Below are 20,049 nucleotides of genomic sequence, written 5' to 3' on the forward strand. Positions count from 1 at the left end.
TTAATTCGTCGCAATCTTTATTGAATGTATGCAGAATAAAACGTGCAAACGTTATTGTGACTTCCACAGAGACTGTTCCAGGAAACTGATGGTGAGGTTAATTGTTCGACCATAATGGCGGTAATATCGATAATCTTGTTATGCTATTTGGAATATTGTTAATTGATTGTGATGCAGTCTCAATATTTGGATATTCTATTAAAACATCAACCAATGGTGATTTTTCAAAACTCATATCAGCTTGCTCATTGCTAACTATAGCATCACAGTACAATTCTTGATGCACAAATAATTCATTTTTCTCACTCGGTGTGAGCATGTTCTTCATCCTGTTTTTCATCTGTTGAGTGGTCGAAGGATGAGCTTTGCTTTTGCAATGGGTCTATCAAGCTTGCTTGGAGTTGATCTTCTGGGATGGGAATAAACTGATGTTCAATCGTTGGTATAGCTTCTTCTTTCAGCACTTTTTTCCCTGCTGGTAATATTTTCAGCTCCATTAATATAAAAATTTTCATACATTTTTATATGTTCCTCTTTAAAATGGAGTGATCCGTAGGTTTTATTTCAATGCTCAAAGATTTTTCCAAATTTCTAATTTTGCCGGACTCTGTAAATTGATAAAAAGAAAAGAGATATTTTTCCTTTATATAAATTTTAAATGTATGAATGTGTAAATGTTAAATTAAAAAATAATGTTCTACATACTGTAGGTTTAAAGAAAGATAATGACTTTGGCCTACTACTTGAGTTACTTTCCATTTTACGTCCACTCGAACAACTTTTCACTTAGCAAATTTTTCCCATTATGATTCTATTAAAGTTTTGTGATAATTGACATTTTTTAATTACCTGCAAAAATTTTTAGCAATTCACAATAATTAATGAACATTCAGCGGTATCTCACAGTAGCTTTTCTAGGTTATATTTACAAAATTCCACGTAATCCAAAAATATTTTGAAATATTAAATTTTCTAACACTGCATATTTCATTCTATCCAAAATAACTAAGTTCATATAATATTTCGTCAGACAGGAGCGCCATTCTGGTCAAATTTTGGATTATAATTTACCGTCTATAAGCGGACAGTTTTTAAGTTAAGCCTCCATATTTCGAATTCCAGCTTGGATTCTCACTGCGATACAACCGAGTTATAATATTTAATAATTGTTAGAAATTGTAAACAGTTATAATTTTCCCATGGAATACATTCGTGGTAAAATTGCAAAGAGAGCTGGTACGAAATAGTTCGGCTTCCACTATTAGTCCAGGAGCCAGGTACATTTTCGGTCAATTATTTCTTCTCGAGACAAACTTCGTAAAATGTATGGGATCGCAAACTTTCCACTGAGATACAGCAAACTGACATTAATTTTCATTTATAGTAGCATATAAACCATAACCAGGTAAATTTTTAGATGAGAGGAAATCATTGAAAATATAATTTTTTTTTCATGTTCAAGCAGCCAGTTGACGTATAATCCACCGTGTTATAGTCAGCTGACTTTGTTTTTCTTTGAAAATACTAGATAAAATATAATATGACAAATTTTCAAATGAGAGGAAATGACTGGAAAAAACTTTTTTTTTCTCCATGCGTGGGAGGCTGACACTGCCCGCCCCACCCACAGGGTCGTAGCTGACGGTCGCGAGTGTTCATAGTATAAGCACCTGATGCATTTTACGAAGTTTAGATTGGAAGGGACTTGGTCATAAAAATCTGTCACTGACTCCGGGACTATATATTATAGTTTTTTTAATCCAATAGAGTTGATACGGCGTAAAAGACTAATGTGCTCACAATAATACACTATACCTTAAACAGTAGTGTGATTGAGTTAATAGAAACGCAAAAATGTAACTGCTGAAAACTGGAGAAAATGTATTCAGCAGGTGAAAAAAATTAAGAGCTCATATAGGTGTATGTACACAAATTGAACCCGTGTAAAACTTATTATTGATTTGCAAGATAGAGCGATAGCGAAATTGAACTAGATAATATCTAGTAATAAATAAAATGTAATATATGTAAAATTATGAATTAATAAATTTTAGACTCATTAATGTAAACCAAATTTTCTTCAAATTGTAAAGAAAATGGCAAGTATTATAATGTTATAGTGCGGCCCCAATAAATAGCCATACATTTACGATTTTTGGGTCTAACCGAATTTTATATAGGTTTTGGTAGTTATGCAATTTCTTAGATTGTGAAAAATACTGTACACAATCTATACAGGTTTTGTTATTAACTTATCAATTTTGTGTACAAAAACATAACTTGCTTTTGTGGTTTCCGTAGTATAAAGACGCATTATCATAATAGTATTCATACAAATAGTCATGCATAGTCAAGTGCCAAAGGTCTAAATGTCTAAATCAATTTTTTAATGAAAATATTTAATTTGGTATGTTGAAATTATAGAGTAGATTTGTATCTGCATATTATGATGAGTAAATTATAAAAAGACAAGGAGAAGGATAGAACTAGGTTAAAAAGATAGAAATGTAAAACCCATATTTATTCATCAAATATAAATTTATTTCCTCATGAAACTACAATACAAAAACTGTGATTTTATAGAAAAAGTGAGTTAGAAGAGGTATCTAAATTAGACCAGATCGCATCTTGAATCTGAAACTTTAGTCTATTAATTTTTATACAAGTTCATATCTTGTGTTACACTAAAGTTTGCAGTGAAATTGAAAAGTTATAGATTTACAAGACATGCTTAAGATAATTATATATTATGTGGTCATATATTGGAGAACAAGTACAAATTTTATATTTGACATTAGAAATTTCTATATCAATTTGATCAGATTACAGTGCTTGTTTTGGTTATATTTTCACCTATATAGACAGTAAATTTTTAGGTTTACTTTCAGGTAAAACTACCAGTTTATTTTGTTATTAAATATATCTACTACATTAAATTTAAATTTGAGAAAGTTTAAAATATTAAAAAGGCTAATATTTCCATTGTTTGTTCAGTCTCTTTGTTAAAGAAAAAATTGTATTTATTGTATACCATTATCAGGAGCTTTTATAGCGTGAGAAGTTTTTTGTTGGTGATAGATCTAAAGATTTTTAATGTATTTAGCTTTTTTTCTATTATACCTAGATCTGCACCTAGCATTTATTGAATATCGTAAAGCGTTTGATATTCTAGATATATTTTGCTAATACATAATATCTATAAGAAAATGATACAGTAATTTGGAGAAACTATGAAATCTATATGATAAATCAAGAATTAGACCAGTCTAGCCATAACAAAAATTTATATGATAAACATAAAAAGAGAGATCAGTTTTTGATATGCAATAAAAAAACCCAGAAAGAATTAAATGCAAATAGTGCATTGCATGTGAGACAGAAATGAATGGAAAAAGCTTGGGAAAGCTTATAAAACTTTGCCCAGATTTTATTCCAACTGCCTTAAGAAAAAACTTTATAGAGAATTTTAATTAGGCAGTTATGTATGTTCATAATCAAGCATATATGATAATATTATTGTTTAATTTCAATTATCTTTGATGTTACTCATTTCCATATTTTTATTGCCGTCATGTTTTAATATATAATGACGTCAAAAGTAAGAACACATAATACTGTAAATCATTAATGTAATTAGACTATGAAAAATTTATGGTTCAATTCATATTTGATATATTTGTTTGTAAATAATTTGATTGAATTTTCGTTTTTTATATCAGATATTGGAGAAGTCCTTTATGTATACTGCGAAACTTACAAAAATATGAAAAAACGTGAAACTATTTGAAAAACACTAAATATGGAATGGGATATGGGAAAGGACCAAAATATTTTTGTATATTTATTGTGTCAGAAAGAGGTATACTAGATGCAAATATAAAAAAGAGGCTGATTAGTATATCTATTGGAAAAAAGCATATATGGAAAAACCTTTTCATCATTCACAAAAATCTATAACAAACCAAAGGAAAATAGAAAGAGAAACTGATTAAAAAGCTGAAAATCTTTCATGACCTTAATTGAGCATACGCTCTTAGATACATATGTAACTCTCTACAAATATTGTTTTATATATATTTGGTTCTTGTATTTTCTTGATAAAGTTAAAAAAATTCCCTTCCAGAAAATATGTTGCATCAATTTCATCACTCAGTTGTTAAGAATCTTCATAATCAACTAACATACGGGTTGTAGCTATCAAGTAACGAGACTAGCCTTGCTATAGAAAAAATACCCATGCGCAAATGTTACCGACTGTCAGCTGTTTAGCCTGAAGCCTACTCTTTCGAATACGATGCCTACCCTATCTGTAGACAAACCAGTGTAGCAGTGGCCTTCGTTTGCATAGGGAAACTTATAATTTATTTAAACAAGCTTATGGCAATGAATATTTGTGGCGTACACGTGTTCTCGAATGGTTTAAGCGTTTTCTAGATCGAAAAGATATTGAAGATGATTCAGGTTTGGGTCGCCGTCCAAAACAGATAAAAATATAGAAAAATTAGGTAATGTAGTTCGATATAACCGTCGACTAAGTATTCGTATGCGCGGAAAATTTTACATAAAAATTTGAATGTGCGAAAAGCTGGTGTCTCATTTCGCTTTGTCCCTAAAGAGGTTTCTAGCCAAGCACAACATCCCAGTGCTAGATCAACCACTTTATTCGCCGGATCTTCTCCCGTACGGCTTCTACCTTTTTTTTAAGATCAAATCTGCGTTAATAGGATCAATATTTGAGTCTGTTGAAGCGTGAAAGAAAGAGAGCCACGCGTCCTGAAAGAGCGGACATAAAAAGACTTTCTGCACTGTTTTATACAATAGAAGATTCGCTTATAGCGATGTAGGAATAGAGGAGGAGTATATATCGAAGGTAATAATAAATAAAATATCATTTTCACAAATCATTTTATCAAAATGAGAATTTTTTTTGTCAAGTCTCGTTATTTAAAAGCTACCTTTCGTATATATGAACTTAAAATAAAATTTTTTCAAATGGTTTTCTCTTACAATGGTTTCAAATTTTACATTTATTGAATCTACCAAGTAGTTTTTGAGTATCATTGAAAATAAACATTACAATAAACAACAATTATTTAATTATACATTCCATGTAGGATTAAATACTTCTAGGCATAAATTCATGGTAAGTTGACGGAATGGTAAAAGGATAGAGCCATTTCAGCAACATAAGAATGATTGCATAACTGCACTTATTTATTTGGCCCCCATATGATTCACATCTATCTTAACTGATGAGTTAAAATGACAGCGTCTTCTTATAATCATTTACTGCAATTCCTAAATCCAACTTCCATTCTATTATTTAGTGGAAGTGTAATAAGTAATCATTTATGATAGTGGTAGTTTTAGCTTATACCAGCAGTATTCTTACAGATATTAACTTTATTTAAAACAAAAAAGTATTAATCATATTTATGCGGTTGAGTGATGCAAATGAGATGCTAAAATAATTTTCAATGCAGATAGACGGCAGCAGTCATTTTTATTTTTAGATTTACGAGTTTTGGAGGTACAACAACACCCAAATTTAACAAAACAAGTAAATGTTAAAGTAATAAAATTTTATTTGGATATAATCAGAAAATATACAAAAAATATTTCAGATTTTATCTTTCAAGTGCAAACAATAAAAATAAAATTTAAATACATGATGGTGCAATAATAATGATTTGATTTATACAATGAGAATATAAATTAAACATTTTGACTGAAATAAACCACAGAGTTAGAAAATATTTATAACAAGCTCACTTTTTATTGAGTACTAATTGTTTATTGCTATCAATAAATGAAAATTTCCAGAATTGAATATTCTGAGAATTTAAATTTTAATATTTCATGTAACTTCTATGTTTAATAGACCTACAGTAGATGTGAGGTTTTTGAAATAGTTACAGATATGATATGGCTGAATCAACTTTATTAGGAAAACTGGACGTTTCGAAATGAAATAAATATAAATTATAAAGGATGTCACAAAAACCTACAATACGTATCTAAGAACTTAGGTACAGGGTAAGTCTATATAATATTTCAGACCAAACTAAAGTTCACTTTATTGCCATCTAAATTGCTGCAGATTTTTAATAATCTTTAAATTGTTCTACCTGTTAATCAGTCTACAGAGGTTGAAGATGAAACAAGGTAAATTTTAATATCATTAGAAAACTATAATAAAAGTTTATGTCTAAATTTCCTATAGACTTATTTCAATGTGTAAATTTTTAGATACTAATTTTCAAATACTTGCTATTGTCACATCCTTTATATACAAAAAAGAAGAAATATAATACTTGTAAGTAGTCTTAAACTATGAAGGATGAGATATATTTGATACATTTTCTATAATTTGAAATTTCTTGACATTTCTAAATACTCAGTTTAGCTTTTTCGATATATACCACTGTCACTACTTTTTTTCATACCCGATTTCAAAGTCGAGTTAAAAATCGTCAGAATTTGTAAAATTAAAAAATATTAACTTATGTTTATATTCTGCAAATTATTCATATTATTATTAAACGTCGAAGAATTGTTCAACATTGGTGGAAGTTCTTCCAAACGATTTCGACTATGTCTTCATCATCTTCAGTGTTTTAGATTCCTTTAGCAACATTTGCGTTTTGATAGTAGAGCTACTAGGGAAGCGAAAAAACCTACTGATAAACTTGCTCTTATCAGGGATTATTTTGGTAGGTTTGTTACACACTGTAAAGAAAACTATAATCTTTCACAGTTTGTAACCATCAATGGAAAGTCGGAGGCGTTCAAAGCACGGTGTAGCTTCCGTTAATATTTACCATCCAAGCCTAACAAGTATGAAATTAAGATCTTTGCACTTGTTGGTGCTAAAATATTTTACACAGCAAATATGAGGGTAAATGTAGGAACCCAACCTAGTTGACGTGTAAGGATTGTGTGAACCAAAAAAAAATAAGAGACAAATACCACCCATGTTTGTCTAGTGTGTCAGTACCACAATTTTTAGATTTGATAAAATTGCATATTGGTTACACAAGTACCGAAGAAAAACGTGTTTCTGATCTCCTCAATGCACCTTGACGACAGCATGGACGAAGAAACAGGCAAACCATGAATAATTATTGACTATGATTGTACCAAGATTGGTGTTGATATCGTCGATCAACGTTTAAACTATAATTGTTGAAGGAATACCAGAAGATGGCCTATGTTGGTTTTCAATGTAGCTGGGATCAACAGCTAAGTTTTATTCTTAACTTATAACCCAAAAACTAAAACTGATCAAACAGTATCTGGTTGTCTCCAAATGACTAGTGAAAGGATAATGCAAATCAAGGGCATGGAAAAACCACAGTAACAGCACCTTGTATCTGGAGCAACTGGCAGCTGCTCAGAATGTAGATACAAAAAAAAATGGAAAAACATGTTTACTTATCTCTGCTTGGAACATATTTGAGACAGAACTATGCTTGAGGTTCACTATACAAGACAGAAAAACTTTTTCAATTATCGATTTGATTATATTTCTAAATTTCAAAAGAGTGATGTTAAATATTGATGTTTTAGGTAACAATTCAATGTAATTTACATGTTAATATGTACATAATAGCTTTGATAAATTTGGTTCTATTTGCATACAATAAATAATTATAACAAAAAGTAATGTTTTCGAAAATTGGTAAGTTAGATTTTTAATTTATTTTTATATACAAGTTGAAAATTTGTTCCTTTTGGCAGTAAATTCCATCAATTATACCATTCATTTAATATCTGGAAAGTTTTCAAATATCTATGTTGGTGTTGGTATGGTCCACAGAATGCAATCACTATTGGTGTAACTAGGAAGGTATAAAAAGTTAAGTTAAAAGATTTCATCATTTTTTATCAATAATTTCCTCTTTTTCCTAGAGAGTAACAAAATGTATAGTTTAATTTCCTTCGTAAAATGTATAGAGTTCATCAAAACTACCAACCAATTTGGGATACCTAGCAAAAGATAAAAATAATACAAACATTAAGTATATAGGAAACTAGAAAATATATAGTAGCTTCTTCAGCAAATATCCTAACCAAATATTTGAGAAATATTTTTTTAAATTACCTTCTGCTAGGCATCAAAGTGGTTATGTTAATGTATGAGAACTTTTTGCATATTTGACTTATAGGTGTACAAAAATCTTAATAAGTATTTTGAAAAATTCAAATAAAACTAATTTAACAAGAAATCTGACTTTCTATTAAAATATCAAATACTTACCCTTGTTTATTTTTATATAATATAAGGTGACTATATTTTAATCAGTTCTTATGTAATACTTCTGGTATACAGATAAGCTAAAGTTTTTTTTTATCTATGTGAATTGTAGGTAACCGAGAGAGAAATAACTTTTTGCTTGTTGGTTTAGTTAATAACAATTATTAAGAATAAGTAGACCATGGATTATTTGCGGTTGTGGATTAAATATTAAATATAGTTACAGTATCAATCAAAAACATCACAATGGAACTAAACACCTACAAATAATACCGAAACTAACAAAAATCTAATCATGGTTGATATGACGAGACTTTTGATTTTATTAAAGATGCACTTGAAAGAAAAATTCATATGAAAACTAAATTTCTTCAATAGAATTTAGTCGATTTACATGTAACATCACAATATTCGTCAACATTGAATTTTCTTAAATCTACATTTTTTATTATTAATGATGGGTAATTAAAAAGGTCGAAACTGTTGTAAAACATTATTATTGCACCTTTAAAGGACTTAAGCATATAAATACATGCATCGTCATCTATCAATCATTCACAAAATCAATCATCCTAATTCTATTTTGTTAAAGTAAATAGAAAATCACCATATTAAACAATTTGAATAAAAGTCTATGTAAATGACAAACAAAAGCGCACAGATACATTTTAGTGGCTGCTTCCAGGTTTGCTTTGAGAAAATTCTCTTTGTTTATCATAGGTATCTTCTTGTAATGTAAATGTTACATAATGTGTCAGCCTTGTTGGTAGACAACCCGCATTCAATTGATAGAATTCTACCAGTTGAAGCAGATCATAGAATTTCGTCACCCCGTTATCAATGGAGTAAACGGCACGATCCCGAAGAGGATCTAGAATCGGATTAACTTGGGCGTGTATAACTTTTCCCCCGCATTTGTAGGTTATCACATATGAACCAGAACTGGAACGACTATCACGTACTAGGAACACCCTGTAAACAAATAAATGGACGTTAGATACAATTTATGAAAGAATTATTTTAGTATGAACCGTTATTAATAAAAATATTTTTACGAACAATATCATATTACGTTGCTCTGATGCAGTTAAATGAATAAATAAAACGTCTTTTAGTCTTTGAAATAAAACGAGGATTAAAACAAGGGTGTCCTTTATCGCCATTGTTCTTCAATTTGAACTCTGAAATAATATTCAATGAAGTATTATAGAACGCTGATGAAGGTGTCTTGATTCTTGGAAATCAATATACGCTACGCTGGTGATAATCTTTTAATGGCAAGCTTAGAACTACTATAGTCATAAATAAACAACCAAACGTACCAGAAAGAAAAATAACGGTTAATAATGTACAAATAGACCAAGTGAAAAAATTAACGTACCTGGGAACCGTAATAACCAATGAATGGAATAACCAAAGCGAGAGCAAGACATAGACACTTACAGACACTTAATCTGGTTTAGAATCGTTTGAGACGTGGGTTGATCGCCGTATTTTAAAATTGGGTTGATAGAGCTACAAGCACCGAGGTTCTTCCGCGCATGAACAAAACTTTAGAAATAGTCAACATTATAAAAGTAAATTAGAATACTTTGGTTATGGGATGCGCAAGAAAAAGTACAAATGTATTATTATGAATTTATAATTTGAGATTTTCTTCCTGGATGTATCTTTTTTAACGTCAGTAATCGGCCAATATCTTTGAGTTTCCATTAGATAACATACATAATTAATATCCTGAGCTGCATAATCTTCCATTACAAGTTGTCTAATCTTAGTGACAACCACGATCACGAGTTGCCGCATTGTAACAAAAGTTAAAATTTTCTGGCGGATATTAAAATCACGTCCAATAAAACTATTGCTTTTTATTGATGAGTGTACGTAGCAAAAAAAATATCAGTGTTTGTGTGGCATAACAGTGTAATAAATCTAGTATTTCTTAGAAGGCTAGGGACCTTATTGTTATGAAATCGTCCAATTATATCTGAAGCCGGTTCTGTTCTATTACGTTAATCCATGCTAAACTATGGCGAATGCGCCTATTTTTTACCTATTTAAAGTATGATGTTTACATTATGTGGTGAATGTTTTTCTAGTTACAATTTCCAAGAAGGCGAAGAAGGTTTAAATAAATAAGAACATTTACAAAACTAACTTTAGTAATATTATAAATATATTATGATAGGTGCTTAAAAATCAATATTCATTCCGTAGTTGGCGGTCAAAGAAATAATTGGATTGCACAATTATTTTTACATTTGCCCACAGAAAAATAACTGGTTTCATTTGGGATGATTTATCATTCTCCATTAGAAGAATTATCGTTATGGATTTTCAAATTAAACCAATTATATACAACATTTTTATAATTTCAACACGAATACAAAAACTACAATTATGATTTCGTGCACCATTCAATTAACTTGAACACTTTTTTTGTGTGCTATACGCACGCTAGTAAATTTAAAGTAATTGACGAAAATATATCTCTCAAACAAACTATGTTATTATAGAATTAAATAATAGGATCTTTCATATACGTTAAAGAATAAAATCTAGAAATTTTTATGTAAATTATCATAGTAGAGAAGGTTGAAGGGTTATAAATCTTTATTGACCGTGACTAATTGTTAGCCAGATAACAGGTAATAATAAAATAAACTCTTCCAAGTTATAAAGCTGGCAGGAACAAAACGTCCAACAAATTTCCAGTTCCAGTTTAAGGGCCAAGGAAGTTGCATTCATTCGAATGAACTTTTTGGGAAAAAGAGAGAGATAGAAAGAAATTCTTTATTGTCAAAAAATTAATTACAACTTGTAATTAATTTGTAATAATAAAGAGACTCAAATAAAATATAAAGTATACACAAGAAAACTACAATGAATAACAAAATCACCTTTGAAAATGTACATGTGAAAATTAACTATAGGGCAATCCTAAGAAAGGTAATAATTTGTATGAAAAATCAATAACACTATTAAATCAGTACGCAGCGTGCTCCGAATTAAATACTATTTTCATTAAGATAAAAGTCGTTTACAGCGTACAATTGCGAAACGCGAGAAAAGATAATATAGATTTGATTTCAATTGGCAAATGATTGTGCATTTTTTTGCATTGTAAAATATTGAGCCCTAAACTAATTCTAAACGTGGAGTAGGTGAGTAGAGGTCGTAATCTGCGTTTCTAAGTTGATAGCCGTGTAACGATCTTTCTAAAATTGGAGAAGCGTGCTTACGAATTAGGAAAACAGTTTTAAAGATGAAAAAGGAAAGAAAAATAAATTTTTTTTAAAGAATGGAAAGGTAAATCACTGTGTTTGATTTGTAAACGAACAGTTGCTGTTTATAAAGAGTTTTAATTTGAGGAGATGAATAATACGAATCATAAGACAAAATTACACTGAAAAATATGATAGAATGGACACATTGTCATCTTTAAAATCTAAACTTCAAGGTCAACAGTCGCTAGCTAATACAGAGAGCGAAGATGCCCTGAAATCAAGTTTTATTATTGCATTAGAAATCGCGAAAAGATCAAAACCTTTTATTGATGGTGATTTTAATAAAGACTGTATGTTGGAAGTTGGCGACGTCTCATTTCCATCTCAAAAGTCAATAATTTGTTCTCAAGAACACTGTTGCTTCAAGAATAAATTATCTCAAAATTTGGTTCTTCAACTGAAGGAGAAAATTAAGGAATTTATAAACTGATACTGTTGATACAGCTCAACTTGCTGTTTTTATACGAGGCATTAAAAGTAACTTTGAAATAACTGAAGAACCATTAAACTTCGTTCCATTGACAGGTACTACGATAGCAAATTATATTTATTCATTTGATAGCAGAATATAAACTCGACTGGAATATAATGCAGCACAACTACGGATGGCGCTCGTGCCATGGCTGGGAAACATTCGGGCGTTGTAACTAAATTAAAACAGAAAACATCAGGGAATTTTGTGGGATTTCACTGTATAATTCATCAGGAATCATTAGCATCCAAACATTTTAAAATGGACCATGCCACCTATGATTAAAATTGTAAATTTTATAAGGAGCAGAGGACTAAATCACCGACAGTTCAGGCAATTTGGATTTGGACAAAAAGTTTTTTGATGTCCCTTATTTCAGTCGAGGAGTAGGAAGATTTTTTGCATTACGTGTCCCTATTCAAGCTTTCATGCTAGAAAAAGGCAAACCAATTGATTATGACAACGGCTGGTGGATTGATTGTGCCTTTTGGATAGATATGATTAAACACTTGACTGATCTGAATATAAAGTTACAGGGTAAAAATCTGATTGTCACTCAAATGTATTCATTTATTCAAGTCTTTGAAACAACGTTGAGGCTGTGGGAAAATCAAGTTACAAAATCAAACTTTGGACCATTTTCTTCATTTAAAATCATTTGGCACAGTGAACCAAAAAAAATTGGGTGAATATTCTCAACTTCTGCAAAATTTGATTACAGAATTCAACAAGCGTTTTGAAGACTATCACAAAATGAATGAAATGGAATTCCCAATTTTCAAAAATCCATTCAATTTTGAAGCTTCACAGGCACCAGTTTATTTGCAAATAGAGTTGATAGATCTTATATAATTTAACAAATAAAATGTTATAATAATCCACTTCATTTTTTTTATTTTCAATCTGGCCCACATACGAATTCAAAATTAAATATCCTCTGCAAAATTGAGTATGACACCTCTGCATTAAAGCATCCAAGGGAATATAGAATCGTGTATAGTTGTGCAAGATCCCTTTCCATTAGCCCGTTCAGATATTTTGCCACTTTATTGGGCGAGGTAGCAGTTCATGTAACTAGATGGTGCAAGATCCCAATATTCTTACTTATTGTACTGAGAATACATAAAAAACGTCTATTTTTTTACTTTAAACGCTGATTCATATTGAATTGGTAGCTGGCAGCATCACTGGATTTCGGCGAGGGATCAGCACTGTATTATTCAGAAAACAAAATTCGATCCAGATCAAAATAGACCTGCCGCTTATTTTTCGAATCCACAACCGCACGCCGCACAATCTGTTATCTCTTGTAGACAAAACGCACATTATTTGTTGTACTGATTTTTTGTTAATTCATTTTCCAACAATACAAACAGGTAGTGTTAAATTTAAATCACAACTCAACCTCATGAGATAAAAGCAACCACATAAATCGACACACGCTTTATACATATCAATAATTCCATTGTATTCTCCAGAAAAAAAGTAATTTTCCTATCAAACCTAACGATGTGAACAAATTCGTAAAACAATTTTATATGTATTGAAATTATAAGTCTCAGTCTAATAAAAATTATATATTTGACACGCCTTAAAAAAAGAGTATAATAACGTGGATGTGTTGTTGCATGATTGATTACTACCCACGGTTGCGAGTTCAAGGTGAGCAAATTTTACCGGCTTAGCTTCAGCGGAACTACGCATGTTTGAAAGTATCTTATAACGACCAATAAACTTTTTTTAGAAATTTCAAAAATAATCTATTTACACATCACTTCCCAGATGAACATTGGTAGATTCGGTACAAAAAGAAATCTGCAGATACTTCTACAGCGTTCGCAAAAATTTCATTCGAGGTCAAACCAATTTTTTATTTGTACTGTTTTTTGCTCTCCGTTTAATTTCAGTTTACAGCGTTGCCTGTTTTTACAGGTAGAGTATCTAAATATAGGCCGTTTCAACACTATGTCAAATTAATATTAAAATCAGATGATTCGTGTGCACTAAACAATGTTGAATGGAGTATTTTGTGGAGTTATTTAGGTATTATTGTAATAAATTTTCGAAAATTGTTTTGTTGTTTTATAAAATAAGATAGCAATGCTGTCAGATATAAAACTTAGTCTCTTTATCACAAAAATGAAAAAAACTTGAATGTGTAATAAGAGAAAAATGGTTGGATGCTATAAATAGTGCAGACTTAACAGTAACCAAAATAAAATATGCATTTGTTTGTTGCAGAGATTTTACATAAGGTATGTGCCTTCATAAATATTAATTGAACTTTATATTTGTAATATTTCGTTTGTATTCAAGGGTTCTGCCGTTTCCTTTTTTTGTATTACTATGGTTATATCTTCATCTCCACTATTATTTCTTTCTTCAATTATTTTCATTTAGTTCTCCCTCACCGTCATTTAGTAATTCTTCTTAATATTGTGTAAATCTAGTTTTTTCCCTTTTTTTATCGCCTAGTAGATGTCCCCCTATCTGATTGTCAAAAAAGAACATGCTTTCTGATTGGCATTAGCTTCTTCGATTTTTACCATTCTATCTTTTTTTTCCATTTTGAGATTCCCTAGGATCCTACCTGTTCAATTTCTTATCATAGTTTCTTTTTGTGACTATTTTCTCTTCATTTGTTGGTAGTGATGTACGATAACTTCGACTTTAATTTTTCTAAATCGTATTTTTTCCTTTTTTATTATATTGTTTAATTCTAGGTACCTTAACTAATTTAAGTTTTGTAATAATCAAGATGTAGTCATATAATATACTGAAACAACTTTATTAAAAAAAGATACGGTTCAATTTAGTCTGAGTAATCTTTAACTTTCTTACGACCCATGTAATTTCATATTCGCAGTTATTATTTTATTTCATTCTACTCTCGAATGTCTACGACCGTAATAGTACAGGTAAAATAGGAATAAACGCGAAATTAAATTGGACGTTTCTGATTTTGTAGATTCTCAGAGGTTTTCGGTTACTGCCTAGCAGCTCTTAACAAAATTACGGGCACGGGTTTTCGAAATTTTGGAAATTGTAACTCAAAATAATTTTGAAACGCGTATAACTCGAAAATTAAGAGGAATTCGAAAAAACTTGCCCGAACAAAAAATGTAGAGCACAAAATTTTATACAAAAAAAGTCTGGGGTCATTTTTTTGTTGGGAAACTACTTCGTCAAAAGGCATAATGATGGTTGAGATCTCTATTTTCTACTTGGGTAAGTTAGCATAATTTTCGAAAATCTTGCTAGATGGCCACATAAGCACTTGAAATTTCAATGGATACATTTAATGACTCACCATATAAACAAGCAAATCCAACGACAGATTTATCGTTCGTGTTATAAATATTTTTATGTATATAACATACATGAACTAATTCTTGGTTTCAAATGAACTAACTTTTAAAAAACGCGCTCATGAACACTATCTTTGTTCTCGGTTAATTATTATTTCAATATTAACAGACTTCTGAATAGTTTCTATTTCACAAAAATGTGAGTACTCATTTTGAGCTCTACAGTTTTGGCCCGGCACTTTTTTTCGAATTCTACGCAATTTTCGAGTTATTCCTGATTCAAGTCCATTTTATATTGGAAATTTTGAAGTTAGGAAAAAATTGAAACCGTTTTTGTATAGAATGTTGTGCTTCACATTTTTTGTCCCGGTAGTTTGTATCTAAATCTTCATAGTTTTCGAGTTATCCACAATTCAAAACGTTTTTGAGTACATGAACCCATTCTACGGTGAAAATTTTGAGGTTAGGAAAAAATGCTTGAAGATCAATCTGTAGAGGATTTTGTGCTGTACATTTTTTGCTCAAGCCCTTTTTTCCGAATTCCTCGTAGTTTTCGAGTTATTCGCGATTCAAAATATTTTTGAGAGTATAATCCCCTTTTAAGGGTTCGGAACAAATACCGGGAACACTTTTTGGTAGAGAATTTTGTACTTTACATTTTTTGTTACGGAAGTTTTTTACGAATTTCTCATAGTTTTCGAGTTATTCGCGTTTCAAAATTTTTTGAGTTCTAAGTTATAAAATTTCGAAAGCCCGAGCTGTAATTTTGATACTTATCCAGTATCCCAAAACCTCCCAGAATGTAGAAAATCAAAACCGCCTAATTTGCCTGTACTATAATTACAATTGTAAAAAATATTTCATTTTAAGCAAAATCTACTACTTTATAACGAATTTTATGTGAAATGAAACGGGTACGTCCGATTTGACCTTGTACAGTCATTTTGTTACCTGACCTACCTTATGTATGAATAATTTACCATTGTTTCTAAGCCAGCTGTCAGAACATGCCATTGATGTTGACATTGAATAATAAGGTTTGGGAATCGAGGAGATTTAGAAGTTTCTTTATTCATTAGTATACGAGGAAAACTACGAAAGTTTGTAATATTTAAATAGATTGTGCTTAAATCAATAGAGTTAAATAAGTAAAATAAGAATGAAATGGATGATTCAATCGTAGGAACTAATTTCCTACTACGCATGAAGATGACTAACGATATATTATCGATCTGCTTTTCTGGAATATAAAGTTCGTGAAGATTCAAAGATGTTTCGTTTCGTTTCCCTACCCAATAGGTAGGGAACCTCCAAAGAGGGTGATCAAGAAACGGGAAAAGCGATAACGAAGTCCATCACAGGAAAATATATATACATTTATGTGTAATGATTGCAATTATTGACAAGGGCGAAGTTTTTGTAAGACGGAAAATGTGCATCGCTCGAAGATTTTTTATTCTGACTTTCTGAGGGACGATTCTTAATTATAGCTTAGTCTTTTCACAAAAATGAGAAAAATTATTCCACAGAATCTTTTTGAAGACATACGAGGTGTGTTTATAAGTTCGGTAATTGGTATTAGATAAGAAACAAAAGATACAAATAAATGACATTTATTGGCATTCAAATTAATCACCATTGTGATTTCAACCTAAATGTGTTTGTTACTTTTGTGGTGTCATAATTCCATCTTATATAAGGATCGAAGTTGACTCCAAAGTATTCAATATTACTAGTGGATTTTGTATTGAAATCATGGATACTAAGAGTGTTAAATCTTGAGAACTGAGTTCAAAAATATCGCAACAACTGCGAATGACTACAGTGTCAAAGGCACTGACAATATCATGAAAGACACGAGCGAGGGTTTACCGTTATGAAGCGAGTTATAAATATTTGTAACAGAATCTTGAGAACTTAATGGTTAGGTTAATGGTTAATGAGAGAAAAAATTATATATTCACGTATCGCATAGACCAGAACGTTTATTCGGGCTCACATGCTGTTAAAAGTTTCGTCATCTTTATTCCCTTTTTATTTTATATTCTACATAGTGATAAACAATGGATAATTTACTTCTTTTGTTACAAGCATCAACTACCAACGAAACCAGTATAAAATAATTATATAAATTTATGTAAATACAAGCATTACTCATAATTACGTTTTGCATATGAATATGCCGGGTGTACAATCATCCAACAATGTAGTAATGTTAAAACTGGATTTTCTAGATATGCTAATGAACTGAATAACGTTTAATTCGAGAGGGATTATCAATAAGTAAAAACGTGATATACATGTTGCTCAAATATATAGACTGAGCGCAAGAAAAATTGTAGATTGCTAGACCGTTTTCAGTCTAACAAACTAAAAATGAAACTAATCAACTACATTATCAATAAAAATGAATATGCAATCACCAGTGACGGAGGAATCTGAATTATTTATAAATATCAACGGGTTGAAAAATTTAAAAAAAGTATTTTCTTCTTTAACGAAAAAACACAACTTACTTACAAGAAAATGGTGTTTATTACAAGTCGATATGATTAGTAAACATTCACTAATAATTAAAAATAGATTTTATTCATTAATGTAATATCGTTCAAGACCAATACAATCATTTCAACTTTCCTAACTTTTTGATGTCGATCTTGTAGAAGGTTTGTCTTTTGACTCAAAATATGCTTCAGTTTCAGTATTTGCTTCTTCATTTGAGTTGAATTTCTTACCAGCAAGCATTTTTTGAGACAGTAGTCACTGATGGTCAGGTCTGGACTATAGGGTACATGAGGAAGCAATTCGAAGTGTATTTCGTTCAAATCAACCATCGTTTTCATCGACTTGTGAATCGATACAATCTCGTGGTGCAACAGTGGTTTTTTCTTGACATATGTGGGTGTTTTTGCTTGATTTTTGCATTCAAACGATCGAACTCTACTCTACGTAGTATACGCTATTGATTGTCTATCCCTTTTGGTGATAGTCGATGAACAATATTCCATGTGCATCCTAAAATACTGAAGCCATAACCTTCCCAACTGACTGTTGTGCCTTTAGACGTTTCGGACGTCGTTGAACGGTTGCAGACCACAGATGACCATCGTTTTATGGATCCATATTTTATCCAATATCACATATCGACGCAAAAAATCTGATTTATTACTTGTAAATATAGTCAAACACTGCTCTGAATCATCAACACGTTGTTTTTGATCGACCGTGGGTAAACGCGGCACCCACTTTGAAAAAAGCATTCTCATGGTCAAATATTCGTGCATAATTGTAAACACACTGATTTTTGATATCTTTACGGCTTCAGCAATCTCACGTAGTTTCAATTTACAATTAGATATAACCAATTTTTGAACTTTTTTGATATTTTCTGGAATAACCACCTCAATTGGACGATCAGAACGTTCACCATCATCGGTGTCTGTACGACCACGTTTAAATTCAGCAAATCAATAACAAATGGTTCTTTTCGATGGGGAAGAGTCCTGATAACACTTTTGATGCAAATGCTGAGCTTGTACAGTATTTTTTCAACAAGACTTAATGATAAATTAACGCACGAAATTGTTTCCAAAATAACAAAATTATCTTCACTTAAATGGCTGTTAATTTTTTCTGACTAATCCAAATGTCATGGAATTTTACACATAGGTGGTACTTCATAAACGTCATAGGTACTATACGTCATCAGCGCTGATGTTGTAGAAGAAACGTAAAAGTTTAAACAAATATATTATATTTAATTTGTAGCAAATTCGACTTAGTCGATTTTGTCGGACTTATGGTGTTTGAGTAAAAAAGTGTCTGATTTTCATGGCAAAATAATTAAAATTTCATAGTACCCCTCGATGTTATTAATTTAATTTAGTTAATGCCTGGCAAACTAGCAAAAGGTGTCAACCTACTTACATAAAAAATGTATTTATAAAAAAAGTACCACATCTGCTGTAAATTATTCACATAAAAAAATGAATATAACACATGAAGACTTGAGACTGAAGCTAACCAACTTCGAACCCAATATAACAAGTACCTAGTGATATTTCTTTAGTAAAAATTGAATTTTGTACCTGTGTTACATAGGATGGGCATAAGTATTTTAGAAAAACTAAAGTGCGGCATGGCACAAAAAGGTTTGGAAACATTGCTATGAACCCATTATACAGGGTGTTTTAAAATTTCGCATGCGAGTTATATCACTGCATTAAGCGAAAAAAATCGATTAAAAATCACCAAACAATCACATGTCTATAACGCATGGATTAATCGCAAATTAACAATAAAGAGAGCCATAAAAGTATTTAGCTGCTGCCGTATTTTTGAACTTTGCGTTATAGACATGTGATTGTTTGGTGATTTTTAATCGATTTTTTTCGCTTAATGCAGTGATATAACTCGAATTCGAACGTTTTGAAACTCCCGATATAATCAATTGCGAAACGATTGAAAAATACAATTATGAAACTTTTTTCTTTACGAAAAGGAAAATGGGAGGAAGAAAAAGCCCTTAAACAAATTTCTGTTCTGAGAATTGTTCGGATTGCACCATAAAATATTTATCCCCAGGGGAATTGGAAGTTAGTGATGATGAATGAGAAGTAGTTTGTTGTATAACTATAAAACAATAAATTGTTACAGTAATTATCATAATGCAACAAAATTCATAAGTTTCGAACGGTTTAAGTACTGAAGTTTTAGATTTTAAAA

General features: G+C 30.7%; 1 protein-coding gene across 4 annotated transcripts in view; it reads right to left on the bottom strand.

Annotated features, from left to right (window-relative positions):
- Nucleotides 1-2,519: 2,519 nt before the first annotated feature.
- The window catches only part of LOC130442195 (growth factor receptor-bound protein 14-like), a 385,241-nt gene continuing 367,711 nt past the window's right edge, over nucleotides 2,520-20,049 (bottom strand). For 3 of the 4 annotated variants that reach the window (XM_056776314.1, XM_056776313.1, XM_056776315.1), the window contains exon 10: nucleotides 2,526-9,229. In XM_056776314.1, the coding sequence (XP_056632292.1) occupies nucleotides 8,926-9,229 (304 nt within the window). In that variant the 3' untranslated portion in view covers nucleotides 2,526-8,925. Of the gene's footprint in view, nucleotides 9,230-20,049 lie in introns of all 4 variants that reach the window. The other variant, XM_056776316.1, reaches the window with a different exon arrangement.

The sequence above is a fragment of the Diorhabda sublineata genome, chromosome 3 (assembly GCF_026230105.1).
Source record: "Diorhabda sublineata isolate icDioSubl1.1 chromosome 3, icDioSubl1.1, whole genome shotgun sequence".
Taxonomy (NCBI): Eukaryota; Metazoa; Arthropoda; class Insecta; order Coleoptera; family Chrysomelidae; genus Diorhabda; species Diorhabda sublineata.